At 34.7% G+C, this 17888-nt stretch overlaps 1 protein-coding gene across 3 annotated transcripts in view; it reads right to left on the bottom strand.

Moving 5' to 3' along the window:
- The window catches only part of CEP162 (centrosomal protein 162), an 88344-nt gene extending 70758 nt beyond the window's left edge, over nucleotides 1–17586 (bottom strand). The window contains exons 1-8 of one of the 3 annotated variants that reach the window (XM_011364876.2): nucleotides 17280–17586; nucleotides 16112–16224; nucleotides 12851–12965; nucleotides 9828–9974; nucleotides 9328–9511; nucleotides 7288–7355; nucleotides 4936–5054; nucleotides 3308–3338 (exon numbers count right to left, since the gene is read on the bottom strand). In XM_011364876.2, the coding sequence (XP_011363178.1) occupies nucleotides 3308–3338; nucleotides 4936–5054; nucleotides 7288–7355; nucleotides 9328–9511; nucleotides 9828–9974; nucleotides 12851–12965; nucleotides 16112–16165 (718 nt within the window). In that variant the 5' untranslated portion in view covers nucleotides 16166–16224; nucleotides 17280–17586. Of the gene's footprint in view, nucleotides 1–3307; nucleotides 3339–4935; nucleotides 5055–7287; nucleotides 7356–8105; nucleotides 8441–8998; nucleotides 9158–9327; nucleotides 9512–9827; nucleotides 9975–12850; nucleotides 12966–16111; nucleotides 16225–17279 lie in introns of those variants that run through there. The other 2 variants (XM_011364877.2, XM_023533413.1) reach the window with 2 other exon arrangements.
- Nucleotides 17587–17888: the final 302 nt, after the last annotated feature.

The raw sequence follows: 17888 nt of genomic DNA, 5'->3' as shown, positions 1-17888 counted from the left end.
AGATGACCCTCTTTATTTTCTCCTAGCAGTTTTACAATTTCAGGTCTTATGCTTAAATCTTTAATCCATGTTAAACACCATTTATTGAAGAGACTATCGTTTCTTGTGTATTCTTGGTGACTTTGTCAAAAATCAACCAAGTTTGCATATATACTTCTGAGCTATCTATTCTGTTTCATTGAACTACATGTCTGTTTTTAACACTAATACCATACTGTTTCAATTACTAGTTTTGTAAAACAGTTTGAAATTAGGAAGTGTGATGCCTCCAGCATTGTTCTTTTTTCACTAGATTGCACTGGCTCTTTGGGATCTTTTGTGTTTTCACATGAATTTTAGGATTTTTTTTTTTTCTATCTGTGAAAAATTCCATTGGAATTTTGATAGGGATTACACTGGATCTATAGTTCACTTTGGGTAGTATGGTCATTAAAATAATATTAACTCTTCTAATCCATGAACGTGTAATAATCTTTCCATTTATTTGTGTCTGCTTCAATTTCTTTCATCGATGTTCTATAGTTTTCAGTGTACATATCTTTTACTTCTTTTGTTAAATTTCTAAGTATTTTATTCTTTCGGATTTTTAAAAAATTTTATTTATTTTCAAGTATACAGTACAATGGTTAGACATCTATATAGTTCATAAAATGATCCCCAATTGCTCCCTCCCTCCCCTGAACCTTCACCTAGCCATCATATTAATCCTAACTGCATTCCTTATACTGTGCTCCCCATCCCCGTGACCAACTATCAACTACTACTTTGTACTTCTTTAACCCTTCACCCCATTCTCCCAGTCCCCAGCCTCATCCCCTCTGTCCATCACCAAATTGTCCACTATTATTTGTAGTCTGTTTTAGATTAGTTTGTTCTTTAGATTCCACATATTAAGTGAAATCATACGGTATTTATCTTTCTCTGACTTATTTCACTTAGCATAATAACCTCTAGGTCTATCCATGTCGTTGAAAGTGGTAGGATTTCATTTTTTAATGGATGAGTAACATTCCATTGTATATATGAACCATAATTTCTTTATTCAATCGTCTGTTGATGGGCATTTAGGTTGCTTCTATATCTTGGCTATTGCAAATTGTGCTGCCATGAATATTGGGGTGCACAGATCTTTACGAATTATTGTTTCAGTTTTCTTTGAATAAATACCCAGAAGTGCAATTGCTGGGTCAAAAGGTATATCCATTTTTAGTTTTCCGAGAAACCCCCATACTGTTTTCCATAGCGTCTGTACCAATTTGCAATCCTACCAACAATGTATGAGGGTTCCTTTTTCTCTGCATCCTCGCTAACATGTTATTTTTTGATTTATTGATGATAGTCATTCTAACAGCTGTGAGGTTATATCTCATTGTGGTTTTAATTTGCATTTATCTGATGCTTAGCCTTCTTGAGCATCTTTCCATATGCTTATTAACCATCTGTATTTCCTCTTTGGAGAAATATCTGCTTAGGTCGTCTGCCCATTTTTCAATTGGATTGCTTGTTTTTTGGTTGTTGAGTTGTATAAGTTCTTTATACATTTTGGATATTGACTCTTTATCAGATGTATCATTAGCAAATATCTTCTCCCAAACAGTCGATTGTCTTTTGTTTTGTTGATGGTTCTCTTTGCTGTACGAAAACTTTTTAGTTTGACATAGTCCCATTTGTTTGTTTTCTTTTGTTTTCCTTGCCCAAGGAGATATATCTGAAAAGAAATTCCTGTTAGTAATATCAGAGTTTACTGCCTATGTTTTCTTCTAGAAGTTTTATGATTTCAGACCTTACATTTAAGTCTTTAATACATTTTGAGTCTATTCTTGTATACAGTGAAAGAAGATGGTCCAGCTTTTTTTGCATGTATCTGTCCAATTTTCCCAACACCATTTATTGAAGAGATTGTCTTTACCCCATGGTATATTCTTACCTTTTTTGTCATATATTGAGTGTATAGGTATGGATTTATTTCTGGGCTCTCTATTCTGTTCCATTGATCAATGTATCTGTTTTTATGCCAGTACCACTGTGTTTTGATTACTGTAGCCTTGTAGTATAGTTTGATATCAGGTAGTGTGATACTTCCAACTTTGTTCTTCTTTCTCAAGATAGCCTTGGCTATTCGGGGTATTTTTATGGCCCCATATAAATTTTAGGATTATTTGTTCTATCTCTCTGAAAAATGCCATTGGTATTTTGATAGGGAGTGCACTGAATCTATAGATTGCTTTGGGTAATATGGCCATTTTAACGATGTTGATTCTTCCTATCCATGAACATAGTATATGCTTCCATTTATTTGTACCTTCTTCAATTTCTTTTTTCAATGACTTATAATTTTCTGAGAACAGGTCTTCTACCTTCTTGATTAATTTGATTCCCAGGAAGTTTATAGTTTCAACACAACTGTAAATGGGACTATTTTCTTAATTTCTCTTTCTGAAAGTTCATCATTGGTGTATAAAAATGCCACTGACTTCTGAGTATTTATTTTGTAACCTGTTACTTGACTGAATTCATTCATCAGTTCTAACCGTTTTTTGGTGGAATCTTTAGGGTTCTCTCTATATAGTACCATGTCATTGGCAAATAACGAGAGTTTTACTTCTTCCTTTCCAATTTGGATGCCTTTTATTTCTTTCTTGTCTTATTGCTGTGGCTAAGATTTCTGATACAATGTTGAAGAGTAGTGGTGAAAGTGGGCATCCTTGTCTTGTTCCTGATCTAAGGAAAATGCTTTTAGCCTCTCCCCATTGAGTATGATGTTAGCTGTAGGTCTGTCATATATGGCCTTTATTATGTTATGTTCCCTCTATTCCCACTTTGCTGAGAGTTTTTATCATAAATGCATGCTAGATTTTGTTGAACGCTTTTTCTGCATCTATTAATATGTTCATATGGTTTTTATCTTTTGATTTGTTATTTTGGATTTTATCTTAAATGGGATTGTTTTCTTTTTATGAGATAGGTTTGGTTTTGGCATCAGGGTGACCCTGGCCTCATAGAATGAGTTTGGAAGTATTCTTCCTTGTTCTATATTTTGATAGAGTTTAAAAAAGAGTTTAAGAAAAATTTTTCTTTGAATGTTTGTTAGAATTTACCCATGAAGCCATCCACTCCTAGGCTTTTAAAAAACAAATGTTCTTAAATAAAACAAAGATGGGCATAAGGGACATGTTATTAAGACAAACTGTGAACTTTAATTCATCAGAGATATTAAAAAACAGAGACAATGATTTATTCAGAATTATTTAGATGCAATTCTGAACCATTTTGCTAACTAAAATATATGAATATACACAATATTTACCATTAGCCAGCATGCCGGTTTTCTCTTCTTCCTAAATTAAAAGAAAATGATCATCTGAAATCAAAGCTATGTAAATTAACTACAATGGAAATAGTAACAAAATTTGAAATCCAGGAAACTTTACTCCATTATGAAAGATCAGGAAATGTTCTTTCTAGGTTTATCATCCTCATTCACTGATAATTCTACAAGACTAGAGATTGTAGCAGTGAGAGAACTTCTAAAGGTCTCTTCAGAACCTTGGCAATTATCAGGAATTAATTTAAGCCTCTATAAGCCTTGTTAAAGTATCTAGATGCCACCCAATCATCTACTTTACTCAAAAATTCATTGTTTTTGAACTCCAGGATAACATGTATACTTCACATACAAGTCCTGCTATTATAACATCACCAGTCATTTTTCCCTTATTGTTAAAAATTAATGAGCAAATATAACTTGCACTCATTGTTTCATCTATATTTTGAGAGACAAAAGTTTCAAAAAGGTAAATTTTAACAAAATTAAAATCCATCAATATTTTAGGTTCCTTTAGAATAAATTTTCTAATTAGTGTTACCTATATTCTCCACTTGGATAGGCAGTATGTAGGATTATCCTGTTATAATAGAACTTTATTTCCTTCCCATTTTGATCCTCATCCAGATCACTCTCTCCGAGGCTTCCACATTTTTATGCAAGCTATTTTTTTCTTTATAAACTGCATGTTTTCCTTTATATTGTGCCTTCTACTGATCTACTTACTCTTCATAAAATATTGTAATTTTTCATAAAATACTGTAAGATTAAATTTCTAAGGATATTTATCTCATTAATCTTTGTATAATTCTAACGTCATCTTTTTTTTCTACCCAAACTATGGGAAACGAATACTCAAAGACAAAGTACTAGATAAGAATAATTTTCTTAAGAGTATTTATTAATACCCAAGAGTGTTCTTTACTTCTTTTTAGAGTTTATAGTTTCACACATACTCAAAATATTTAGTCTTTACTTCTTTTTAGAGTTTATAGTTTCACACATACTCAAAATATTTAGTCCTAAAAGAGACAGTGTCCAGATCAAGACCCATATAACAGTAATGTTCTACTGGTTGCTATTAGATAGCTCACGGATAAGTTCCATCAGGCAAGCAATAGGTTATAGCACCCTTACCTAGTTTTGGTTAAAATGGAGAAATGAGATAATTAGCGTATAGCAATGATAAATATGAAGAGAATAATTCATGATCACAGCTAGCTAGGTAAATCTCAGACAGTAATGTTACTACTAGCATACATATCATGGAGGGGTATTTATTGTATTCACAAGGACAAGACCTACCAGGTAAAGTATAATTTAATATACCTGCTTAAAATTAGATTTGACATTTTAATTTTCAACTTCTAAAGCTTAATTTAAATTACTTGTCAAAATAAATCCTTTAGAAAATCATTAATTGCCATGATATTTCATTAAGACGTATACTATACTGACATCCTGAGTTAGGAAAATGTCTGAGTGTTAAGAGACGTAAAACTGTACAATAATGAGCAAGACTATAAAGAACTCCACATTTCAAGTTCTTCAAATAGCAGCAGCTAAGGTGATGAAAAATTTCAAAATGTCAAATACATCACTGATTATACCTGTTTGGGTACATTTATTTTTCCTGCTTTGGGATTTTCTTTAGAATTAGTCTCTTTATCTTTAGAGGTCATAGGTGCATCAGTATCTTCATCATCTTCAAAATCATCACTGTAATTTTCTGAAAATAATTTTTAAAAATATAATGATCATATTGTCAAAAAAGTCAAATTCCAGGAAAAGATTAATTTCCAAAGACAGAATTCTACAGAATAATAATTTATTGAAATGTTACTCATAAAGGTATCTTTAGAGAACAGATTTTTTTTTTTTTTGCAAAGCTTTAGTAATAATTCAATTCATAAGACTGTCTTAGGTATATTTCTTTTTTTGTACTTTAGTTATGAGTTTCAAATGTTTAATCTTTTATATTAACTGACCAAAAATGTCTAAAGCTGTCCAAAAAATTTTACATCAACTTGAAAACAAACTTTAATATTTCTTTTTTAAAGACAAAAATTTCAAATTGCTTACTTATCAAAGGCAGCACTTTTGTGAAATCTTGACACTCTTCAAAGGTTGGACTTTGCTCATTTTTTAAGCTGATTTTTTGGGTCTCTGGAGGTATCTCTCCTATAAGCCTTAAATAGTTGTTATGAGAGGTCTATCTCTGACACCTACCTTAAGAAATACTGGCCCTATACAACCTGTTTCCTGATCCTGGGTAATTCTCAGCTAAAGCCCCAAATTACATCTCAATGGCTTTACAGCAGAGGGAAAGATATGTCCATATTAACAGGATGCCATCAGACTACTTATGGGAAAGACAGGGCAGGGACTATTTGGTGAGGAGGTATTCATCAACTTTTAACTTGTTTATAGCCCTCACAAAAGATTGACTGAGATCTGTAAACTGTAGAGGGTAATGACCTTTTCAGGGTAGAATCGAACATTCTAAAAAGAAACACAGTCTTATTTGTATTTCAAAAATTAGATCACATTCAGAAACAGGATAGCCTGATGGGACAAAGTCTGCATGAGGTACCGGAGAGTCTGTTTTTAGAAAGGCTGTCCTTTAGTCTTCTCTTAGAATAGAGGGAACAACTTGAATGTAATTATTAGTAGAAGTTTGGGAATAAACTTGAGAGGGCTTGGAAGTTAAAGAGAGATGCTTCCAGTGAGATTTGCCTACAGAAACATTTCCATTTTAGTTCATAAGGAATACAAGGTTGGAACGGCATGGGCACTGTAACCTAGGTAGATAAGCTAGTTACTTAGTTAACTTTGTTAATATCTATATTCGGATGCTGAGAATCTCACTTTTGTTTCTCCTCCGTATGAAAAAGAACACTAAGATTTTCTAAATATCAGTAGATACAAATTCACAAAACAGTTACTGAGAAATCACTTTGTATTAGACATCATTCTAGGACCAATATAAAAATTATTACGATTCTAATATGCTAGATGGGAATCATTGAATTTTAAGTAACCTAAGAGACTGGACTTGCTTAAGATAAGAAACAAGGAGAAAGGAGATATGGGAGAGTCTGACGATGAACTTAGACTACCACTTGGGATTTGGGAACTACCTAAAATCAATGGAAGGAGATGTAGTACTTTTGACTGCAAATAAGTACTATAAGAAACAGTGCAGGTAGTATAGCACAGTGCTTAAGATCATGACCAGGAGTCAGAAGTCTTGGATTCACTACCTGGTTCTACTACTTTCAGCTGTAGAACTGTCAGCAGTGGTATGTTATTTAAAAGTAGACTCCAATAAGATATAGATGTATACTGTGAATCACAGGCAACAAAGAAAAAAACACAGCAAAGACGTATAACAAACCAGAAGGAATAAATGAAATGCTATAAATACTCAATCCAAAAGAGTGCAGGAGCAACGCATAACAACAAAATGGAAAGGTAAAAAAACAAATGGCAAACCAGTAAATAACCATTCCAAAAATTATATTTTTGTAAAGGGCAGAGACACTTCAAAGTCAGAGATTTTCAGACGGATAAAAAAGCCAAACTCGGCTATATGCTATCTATAAGAAAACCACTTTAAATGTGAAAAGACACATTATAAATCAAAAAATGGAAGAAGATATACCTCCCCAATCATGCTTTGGAGGTATTCGTCTTGGCTCCACAGATTTCCCTGGTCCTACAACAAAAATCCTTTTTTCTATCTTCCCGACTTGTTCTCTGCTCACTCTCAAAAAATAAGGCAGCAGTGTACTTTTAAAAATTTGGTAGCTCAGACTGTAACAGGCAATTCGCTCTACCCATTCATAGCTCTTTCCAAGACAATATGATTTTCCTTTTAATTATTTTTCTATTCTAAATATCTTTATTAAAAACTATATTATCTTTTCAAATACCGTTAATTTTAAAACCAATGAAATTACCTGCCAATTCTTCATGTTTCGATTCATTCTCATGTTTATCTTCAGTTAGTTCTACATTAGCTTGATTACTGAAAAAATATTTACTTAATTTAGTATTACATGTTAATAATACATTTTCATGAAATCCTATATCTTTTAAAATCTCTATTGTTATATACTTCTTCTCAAGTACTCTTGTTCTATTGAAAGTGCAAAATGTGGGGTCTGTAAAGAAAAAAGGTTTCTTAAAGCTTAATTACAGCTGCCAAAATACAAAGGAACAAAATGCCATATTTTTGAAATTTATACACATACACAATTCTACACATAAATATGTGCATTTACATGTCTTAGGATCCAGATATCCTTTCTACCCTAAAGATCAGAAATTGACCACAAGCTATGAGAACCAGTGAAGCCTACATGGAAGCCAGAAAAAAATGCCAGGGTTAGCATTTACATGCTAATAAGCATTTTAATCTTGAAATAGGAGTTGAAAAGGAGTGTTAAATCAAGAAAAACTCAGCAAGGAGATAAAGAACCTTGAGCGAGTTTGAATTATATTTATTAGTTCAGATACTGCTTTCTTTCAAACCCAGGTATCAGTTCTTCCTTTTTCAGTCTGCCAACCCTGTTTTTAGTGAGATTGTTAGCAAATCAAAATATATATATATATAAAACCATAAAAATAACAGCAGCAGCAAACAATATTGCATAGTCAATACTATGCTGTACTCTGACTAGTCTATTTTGGAGCAGAAACAGTAGATAAGAATATTGTTAAGAAATCAGAAAAAAATTAAATATTGCAAAGGAGAAAAAACTTGTGACCAACAAACCTGTGAATACTTTATCTGTTGCCACTGGTAGGAGAAGCAATCACCATAGGCCCCAAGTGTCCCTGCATAGGGATGCCAAGAACGCAAGGCACGGACCCCACTTTCTTGGGCCACTTCTCAGGCTTGTATTTGTAGTGAGTAACCTTGAGAGATGAAGCAATATTTCTGGCCAAAGAGCTGGCTTGTTTCTCCTTTACTATACAAGCAATAGATTCCCCAGGTCCAATGATCCTCTCTTGTACAGCAACCCACCAAATGCGCAAACAGCCATCACAGACCTCCATGGGCCTTGTGCAGCAATTAAGGCAAATGAACCTCATACCCGAGTACTGCTTCTGTTGTGAGAAATAAAGTCCTTTGATTCTGACCCAGAAATTTTGTATCTACTGTCAGCATCCATAAAACTGGAAGGCTAACTTGTTAGCTTCCAAATAGGGTAAAAACCTCAGACCCTATACAGTTTATGACAGTCACTGCTTTGTCCACCCCCTATTAGAAACTAAACATCTTGAGAAGACAAGACACTGTAATAGCCAGAAGTTATGATTCTCCTGACCCTTAATATAATTACAGTATGGTGTACTTAAAATCTTAAAATTATAATCTGATTTCCATTTATAACTTAAAAATTAAATAAAAATGAAGCTGAAGAAATTAAACATATCAGATTTCACAAAGGTCTTGAGAATGTTAAAGGTCCACCATGCTTACAGGGGACCAGCTCAGTCAACTAGTAGGATTTCCAGGATAAATGAGGTTTTCTGATAGTCATTAGGGTAAAATATACACAAAGGTAGGGCACAGATGAAACCTGTCTTTGCTCCCTGGTTCCCCGTTCTGTTTCTGTTCCTTTTCCCCGAGTTTCTAACAGCTACCTGCACTCTCTTATTTACCTTGTCTGTGGAAAATCACTTGATAAATTATTTTCCTAGTAAGGTCTTTTTGGCAATGTGCTATTAGTCTCAACAGTGTCACGGACATGAAATTTCAGATTTCTGGAGTCAGAGTGGGCTCTCGAATGCAATATATTCCATTCATATAGAAGAAAAACCCTGACCAACATAATGAACAGAGAATAGAGGAATAGAGTTAAAAATGAGATTTTACTTTTGTCTGCTCTAACATTTACCTATTTAAATCCAGGTATATACCAGCTTTCTAAAAATAGAGAAAAACACAAAAATCATTTAATGATTAGTTTAAAATATTATATTTACATTACCTATGTAAAGCTTTAAAGTGTGTGGAGTCATTAGAATCCAATTCCTTATTCAATCTTGAATAATCAATGGAAGATGTTAAACCTTTCTCAAGTCTGGCAAAAAATTGCTCTTTTTCCTCTTGTTCTTCAAATGTGTCCAATCCCAAACCGAGAACACTATGGTTGAGCTCAGAAACTACTATCTCTAAATGAAAGCACAAATACATTAACATATAGAAGACTGGTAAAATTTTAATGACCAATTTACTGACATTATATAGTAAAATTAAAAAAAATTAAAACATACTTTAATCTTTCACCCATCAACATAGTTATATTCATAATCAATATGCAAGGTTACAAGGCTTCTCTAGAAGTGTAATTCTAAACCTTCTAGGAAGACAGTAAATCTATGTGCTTCATAAAGTAAGCTCTAAGATAGTTGGGAGTTAATTTGTGTAAAAATTCTGATTATAAGCATAGTAATTTATCTGTCAACTCATATGCCTCACATTTCTTACCATTTGTTTCTAAGCTGTCAATACTTATAAGAGAGGTTCCACTGCTCTTGAGAAACTGAATCCTTTCAGCAGATTCCTCTTCTATTTCCATAATAGGCTGGGAAGTCTTCTTTGTTTTCAAATAGCTTACATTTGTTCCAAGCAGTCCTAGGGATGAGATTTAATACATTTGGTTATTTGTGCTCAGAAAATTATTTTGACCACTATGCCAACACAGTAACACTATTATATTAATTTTGTGGACAGTTGCTACAAAATAAATCTAGTCCATTAAATAAAAATCCATCAGACCTAAAATTCACAAAATAAAAAGTATAATTCTATTTGTTTACAGTATATTTAATTACTTAGAATATTTCAAAATTTTGCATAATGAGGACAATAAGAGACAAGATTTTTAAAAATTATTTTGAAGCACAGTACTTAATTCAGTGTAACATGCCACAGTTTAAAGAATGTCTTCTGCCCTATGTGAAGGAAGAGCAGGAAATAACTACGTACTAAAAAGGGAGACAATTCCAGGGAGTGGGAAGCAGAGGTCCACACTGAGAGGGACAGGCCACATCTGAGGATGCAGAAAGGTCAGGGAAGGTAGGCTTAGAGAGTGAGGGCAAGTCTAAGCCCAGAGCAGGAATCTATGGTCAGATCATGTTCATCCTCATGGGCCAGGGGTAGGGTTTGCTCTTTATTCCATAAAACATTAAAAAAGTTATTTGATATCAAAATTTCTTTATCCTAGTAGTACATATTTATTGTAGGAAAAAAAAACTGGTATAAGAAGAGAATAAAAAGTTATGTGAAATAAACATTAAGATTAGTAAAATATCACTTTTGCTTAGAAAGAAGCCTTATTAAGAAGTCACAAATTCTGACTTCAATTTCCTAATCAGCATCCTCTTAGAAAGGGTTCAGAATCTATTTTATGGCTTTGTGTGAATAATGGCTTTATAGATCAGATAACTTCCACAGCTGCAGAAAATCAAGAGAGATATCTACAACATTTCAAAGGAAAAAGTGTATGCCAAGGTTGGATGCTGTGGGGTGTCTGTCCAGGGTCTCATCTGGCTCCAAAGTTGGACTTGGGGATGTGACCCCAACTAACTGAGCTCAGAAGAGACTACTGTAACTGAAACCAAAATCCAATTTTGTTAATTATTATGAAGAGTATAACCAGCGGGAGGATTAGATAGTTTCACCCTCAGGCAGAACATTTTATCTTTATAGCAACTGAAAGAAAAAGCAAATTATAAGGCTGGAGTTGCTCAACGTTGATGTTTAATGGTGTCTGTCTAAGACTGGTAATGTGTTCCTCTCAAGAGGGTGTTCACTTCTCCCTCAGAAGCTTCTATACTCTTGATAACAGGTATCATATCTTTTCTTTGTATACTAGTGCCCAGTACTTAGAACACAACATAAACTCAATAAAAGTTTGTGACTGAACCAGCAGCCAGGTTATGTCCTTGGAAAGAGAAACCCTCTCCCTTATGTTTAAAGGGGCACAGTCAAAGTTTGTTTCCTAAGTATCCAGTATCCTACTTTGCATCTTTTACTAATCAAATCCACTTCTGAATGAAAATTATTTTTAAAAAATTATTACTTTTAGTCAGGTTACATTCAAGTGCTGGTCTAGGACCTATTCTTTCTCTTTGGGGTGAGTCTGCACATTCCATCTCTAATTACTTTCTAGAACAGAGGCTTTAATGCTCATTAAATCTAAAATCTTTGTCAACAATTCCAATAGTACTTCATCATTTAATAACAAAGAATTCTTCACATGCAAACGTTAGCATTATTACATGGTTGAGTGATTTATAAAAAAAATACACAGAAATTTTCAATAAGGCAATTCCTTATTGTACACTATTAAGAAGAACAGAGAAGTGATTACCAAATTCACTCTAACATTCACTTGTTGAACACATTTATTATTTACTATTGAGGATCAGAGGATATAAAAAAAAAGAAAGTGCTTCCTGCCCTCACAAAGCTCCCAATCTCGGGAGTAGCCCTATGGCTTATGAATATCAACATGATGTATAAGTGCTATTGTGGTGTTCTGCCATAGAAACAAAGGAAAAAAATAATTGTGTTAACAAGGGAGCTAAAAGAGTTCGGGTAGAACTGCAAAAAAGAGGAAATGCCAAGCTTTACAGAACAAGAAGGATGAGAGGAAAGGCATTTTAGTGGTAAGAAAGCATGAGGTAATGTACAGAGGCATGGAGCCAATGGTGCTGCCAGAAGATAAGGAATAACTGAGTGTGGCTGGAGCATACGAGGCTAGAAAGGAGGATTCTAGTCAGATTATACAGAGCCTTAACTGTCACATTAAGGAATTGGAGCTCAATTTTATAGGAAAAAACAAAAGCCAAGAGTAAATTCTTCCCTTATGGAAGACACAGAAATCTCTTCAGTTTATAAAGTGGTGCTTAACGATCTACAAACAGTGTGAACATAGAAGTAGTCTGGGGTTCCTTACAGATACAGCAGCATCATGTCCAGTATGCTGAAAACACTCCAGAGAGTATTTTCCATTTGTAATGATTTGATAAGGAATAGTTCTGAGAAAGGTATACACATATGCTAGGCAGATCAATAATGAGTTCTCTATCATGAAGGCAGTAAATTATTTTACTACTGTTATTAACACATCGATACCAAAATCTATAGATTTGTTAAAATCTTCTCCATGCAATGACATTGATATATTTCAGACTATTTTATTAAATCACCTTAAGTCAATTTACCATTAAACATGATTATATAAATATATCTATATTATTCATCACCTTAATTTGATTAAATAAAAATTATCTCAATATAAAATAACCTAATGCAGAAAGTCTCAATTATATACTCTATAATAAAGTGAAGTAATAGGAAAGTCAATTTAAACCTCAAAATTTCATACTATTAGTATTATTTTCCTTATATATTTATAGTACAGTAACAAAATACAGGATTAAAAGTCTTTGACTGACCCCTTGTGGTCAAACAATTTGAAATGAAATATAAGCAATATTTACCACCATCTTCAAAATCATCTTCAGTTATCCACCATGGCAGTGTATCTTTCTTTTTCACTTCTTTTTTAGGTTGTCCAGGCATTTTGTTTGAATTTTCAAAAGAATCATCTGAAAGCTGCATCAGATATGATACTGAATTTTAAATTTGAAAATCCCAGATTCATCACTAAAAATGCTGGTTTTGGTCGTCTCATAGTTCAGCTATCATATATAAACAATATTCTCAGCAACAATGTATAAACTCATATTTGTAGACATATGTGGCCAAAATAATTTAAAAATCAAGCATATGTCTCTGAACACCAATTTCATACCCATAATTAAACAAGTACACTAACTAGGGAGAAAAACATCAACAATAATAATAAAGAAACAAAGAAAACTTGATCAAGCAACTTAATCAGGACAGAATTCAAACTGAAGTCTCTAAAATCTGTCCACTTTCCACTACATTGTGTAGTTCCCCAACTAGGACACTGCTACCAGAGTGACCTTTTAAACTTCCAAGATGACAACACACATTTCCACCTACCAATCAAACAACTCTACCTCAATGACTTGAAAGAATGTCAACTCAAAATGTTCAAAAAGAACTCACTGCCTTCCTGACAACTAGGCAGTAAGGGAAGAAAAAAAACATTCTTTATCTCATCTGGATTTTAGTTGTGTCAGCTTCCATTCAGGCTCTAAACTTCACTATCACCTTGAAATGTTCTTTTTCTTTCTTATCCCTACATCAGAGACTCAGTCTGCAACTAAACCCCATGGCCATGTAAGAGTATGAAAGAAGGAGTATAGGTTTTGCAGGTCTGATAGGTCTGAGTTCAAATTTCCACTTTGAAATATAATAGTTCTGTTTTTTAAGGAAAATTACTCCTCTTTTTAGTTTATTCATCTGTTAAAAATAGTCATAGTCGCACTGACCTTGCAGGGTTGTGGCAAGAATCAGAAAAAGAAATGGAGAATGCCTACCCTACTGTCTAATACATAGTAGGCAGTCTCACTTTTGACAATCTTCCACAGTGCTTTCCAGATTACTTTCATTAAAAACCAAACAACAAAACAAAAACCTGGTCCCCATATAATAACAGTGCTAGCAAGGATATGAATAAATTGAACCCTAATATGTTAATTCACTGCTGGTAAAGGAATGTCAAATGGCATAGCCACTTAGAAAAGTCTGGTGCTGGCCTTGGGGGTGAGGAAAACAGGAATAGGGGCTGGTAGTTAAAGGGTACAAAAAAAAAAAAAAAAAAACAGGTCTGGCAATTCTTCAAAAGATTAAACAAACATAGAGTAACCGTATGACCAGCATTTCTACTATTAGGTAATACACAAAAATGAAAACATACTTCCACGTAAAAACTTGTACACAATTGTTCATAGCAGCATGATTCATAATTGCCAAAAAGTGGGAAGAATTCCAATGTCCATCAACTGATAAGTGGGTAAATGAAATGTGGTAAATCCAGACAATGGAATACTATTCAGCTATAAAAAAGAATGGAGTACTGGCATATGCTACAATATGAACGAATCTTTAAAACATTCAAATTAAACTGAAGAAACTAGTCACAAAAAACCATATAGTATATGATTCTATTTCGATGAAATGTTTATAATAGGTATATCTTCAGAGATAGGAAGTAGATGAGTGGTTCCTAAGGCTGGGGCAGGGAGTAACTGCTAATGGATACAGGGTTTCTTTCTGAGGTGATGAAAATGTTCTAAAAGTGATTGGGACTCAGAATATATTAAAAACCATTGACTTATATACTTTAAATGGGTAAACTATATGGTATCTGATATCTCAATAAAGCTGTATAAAGAAAAGCTGGTCCCACTAATCTCCTTAAAAACAAAGATATGTAAACCATCTTTGAACAAACTGTTTGAATAATAATTTATCAAAATGACAAGAGAAGTTAGCATGACTCTAAAATCATAGTTTTCATTGTTAAAAATGAGACACTGCCTTACCCAAATCTCTAACATAAAAGCTTTTATGAGTGGAGGTAAAATATGACAGGAAGGGCTTAGGGAGGGAAAGAGGAAAGGAGAAAGTGAGGGGTAGAGGGAGTGCTGGACGGGTGGTAAATAAGGGGTAGAAGGAAAAAACTGACCTGTACTGCTTTTTATCTTTTACAATGAAAATACTTCCCATAAGTTTAATTTTCAAAATCTTTGATATAAAAAAATCAGTTTTTCAAATGGGAAGTGAGACTCATACCCTGAGTATCTAATACATCCTGGTGATTGGTAGATGTTTTTTAAAATCCTTACAACAATTCTACCAAGTAGGCATATTTTGCTTATTAGATAATGCAAATGAGATTCTTTCTACTACATCATATATCAAATTCCCTTTATGCACAAGAATGTCAGCATAATAGTTTAAAATGTGACTCTCCTGAATGCTCTACTAGGCTTCTCCATTTATATAAATACATATGATATGGTTGGTGTAACCCTCTATTATTCATTTGGCAAACTCTTATTAAGCACCTATTAGGTACTGCTGGTATACTTAATACTGCTGATATTAAGCATCTATTAGGTACTGCTGGCTATGAACATATAGCCATCACATCACAGACCATACATTCTTATAATGGGAGGCAAAAAACAGACCTATATAAGTAAAACAACAAATGGTGCTAAGTGCTACATAGAGAATTAAATACATGGTATACTAAGAAGTGACTTGGTGGTTACTTTTTTATTGGAGAACCAGAAAAAAAAAACTCTCTGAGTAGTGATATTTAAGATGGGATCCTCTCCAGCCAGGTGAAGAATAGGGCAACAGCACTATTGGCAGAAGGAACAGCTAGTGCAAAGATCCTAATGTAAATGAGCTTGGCATGTCTGGGGGGAAAAATGGCCACTGTAGCGTAAGTGGATGAGGAGGAAGAGTGGTATAAAATCAGTGAGGCAGACATGAGTAAATTATCCAGGGAAGGAGTTTGGACTTTTTATCTACAGGTGATGGGAGGCCAATAGAGTATGTTTTACATAGGGGAGGAACAAAGTCTGATTCATGTAACAGATAATGTTGGCTGCAAGAGTGGTGAAGGAATGCTGAGACAGTACTTGAGAACTGCTGCAGTAGCTCAAATGAGATGTTGGTGTCCTGGACTAGGATGTGGCAGTTGACAGCACTTGGTGATGGACTGATTACATCTTAGAGGTGAAAGACAGAAATGAAAGATGAGTTTCTCATGAGACAAATTTACAATATAGCTTTTAAAAATATAAACTTACCTCTTTCATGAACTGTTCAAACTCTTCATCCAGGTCTTTGGAATAGTGAGCCATACTCAAAAATTTTCACTTCCCAAAGTAAACATTCCAAAGTATTTACAACACTGGAAACACTAAATAACAAGAGATAATAAACATCTTTTGAGGAAAGCCACATCACATCATGAAAACCACCAGACTTAAACCTTAGACATTGCTCTCACAATTTAGTATATATGTACAATTTTGGGTCAGTAAGCTGGATAAGAGATTTCTAATTCATACATAAAACTGATTTAGAAAAGCAGCTTTCACAGTCTGCCTTGTTTTAGGATCCAGAAATACACATTTTTGTTGTTAACATCCAATTATTAAAGGTGGCCTCCACAATATTTCCTAAGCCTATAGTATTAGTGTGTTAAAATTTTACATTCTTTAAACAAACCAAGTCATCTCAAGAAATCTTTTAAAAATTATAAATTAGCAAATCCAAAAGTCCATTTCTTTTGTGCAAAGCTCAAAACAGAGTTTGTGCTGCATTATCATTCGGTTAGTTATTTATCAATCCATATTAATTGTTTTTCAAAATAGATTGTTTTCAGATACGGAGACAAATGGAATGAAATGGAATTTATTAAGACTCAAAATCTACCTCAAATAAAATTAAAGGCGTATACAAATCAATTACAATGAATTGCTTCTTTTAAAGAGAGGGGAGGCCAACAAAAACGATGCAAAAAGAGACTCGCAACGCAAAGCTCTCTCCCCCCTAATGAACTCCAGATCTGCCTCAGCTTCTGGACTGCAACTCGACGCACCTAACGCCACACCTTTTCGCAGAGGCAGGTGAGAGGGGATGGATGTGGAGACTCGAGCAATATTTTGCCCAACGTGCGGAATAACACCTTCTTCCCCTCATTAACATTTCTGATCAGTTCAAGGTGTATGCGGTTAAGGTTTTGGCCCCAAATTCTTGGTCAGAGGCCGATCCCACCGAAAAGGTCCTTGGCTAGGCGGCGTCCCGGCTCCAGGAAGCGCGGGTTCCAGAGTTGGTGGGAAGACAAAGAAGCACTGCAGCGGAGTTCGGGCGGACCAGGGGAGTGACCCAAAACTAAGATGAGGAACGGGCCTGAAGAGAGTCTCGGAAACGGTGAACCCGCTAGGAAGCAAGTGTCCACGCCTCACCTACCTTCGCCTCCGAATTCCGCGCTCTGCCGGAAGGTCTGCCCGGGCCCCGGCAGTTGTCAGGGTAACAGTCTTAAGCCACTGGGCTCCGGAGTCACGTGATTTGGTTGGTCGCAAGACTCATGGGCCCTGCAAGACAGCGGTTAGTGTCTTCTTGCCTCAAAAAGCGAAAGTTGAAACGGCTGCGGCTCAAGATACTCTGGTGGGTAAAGAGCCGTCGCTGCTGTACCAGTAGAAATTCCGCGGCTTTCTCTGCGCTCCTTGGAAAAGTGGATCCACGGACTAGTCACAGGAACAGGAACACAGGCATGATGGGTGTTGTAGGCCCAGCCCGTGGCTTCCTGGGAAATGTAGTTTAGCTCCCCTAGTTCTTGTATTTCCGCGCTTCTTAGCGCCTCTTCCTAAACTTACCCACCCTTGTCCTTTCGGCTCTCTGCTTTCCAAGCAGAAGTTTTGAAAACATTTAATGTATTGGATTTCCTCCACGCGCGAAGCCCCGTGTGGGCATTTGAGAGAAACAAATCTGTGAGAAAGAACTCTGTTGTCATGATAGGGACACTGTTTTTCCATCTAGTGAGCAAGAAATTGAAAATACCCATAAGCACCCCACCCG

Source organism: Pteropus vampyrus, unplaced genomic scaffold (genome assembly GCF_000151845.1).
Source record: "Pteropus vampyrus isolate Shadow unplaced genomic scaffold, Pvam_2.0 Scaffold102, whole genome shotgun sequence".
Classification (NCBI taxonomy): domain Eukaryota; kingdom Metazoa; phylum Chordata; class Mammalia; order Chiroptera; family Pteropodidae; genus Pteropus; species Pteropus vampyrus.
Note: the sequence above shows the minus strand (reverse complement) of the source record. Positions and strands in the feature narration are given on the sequence as shown.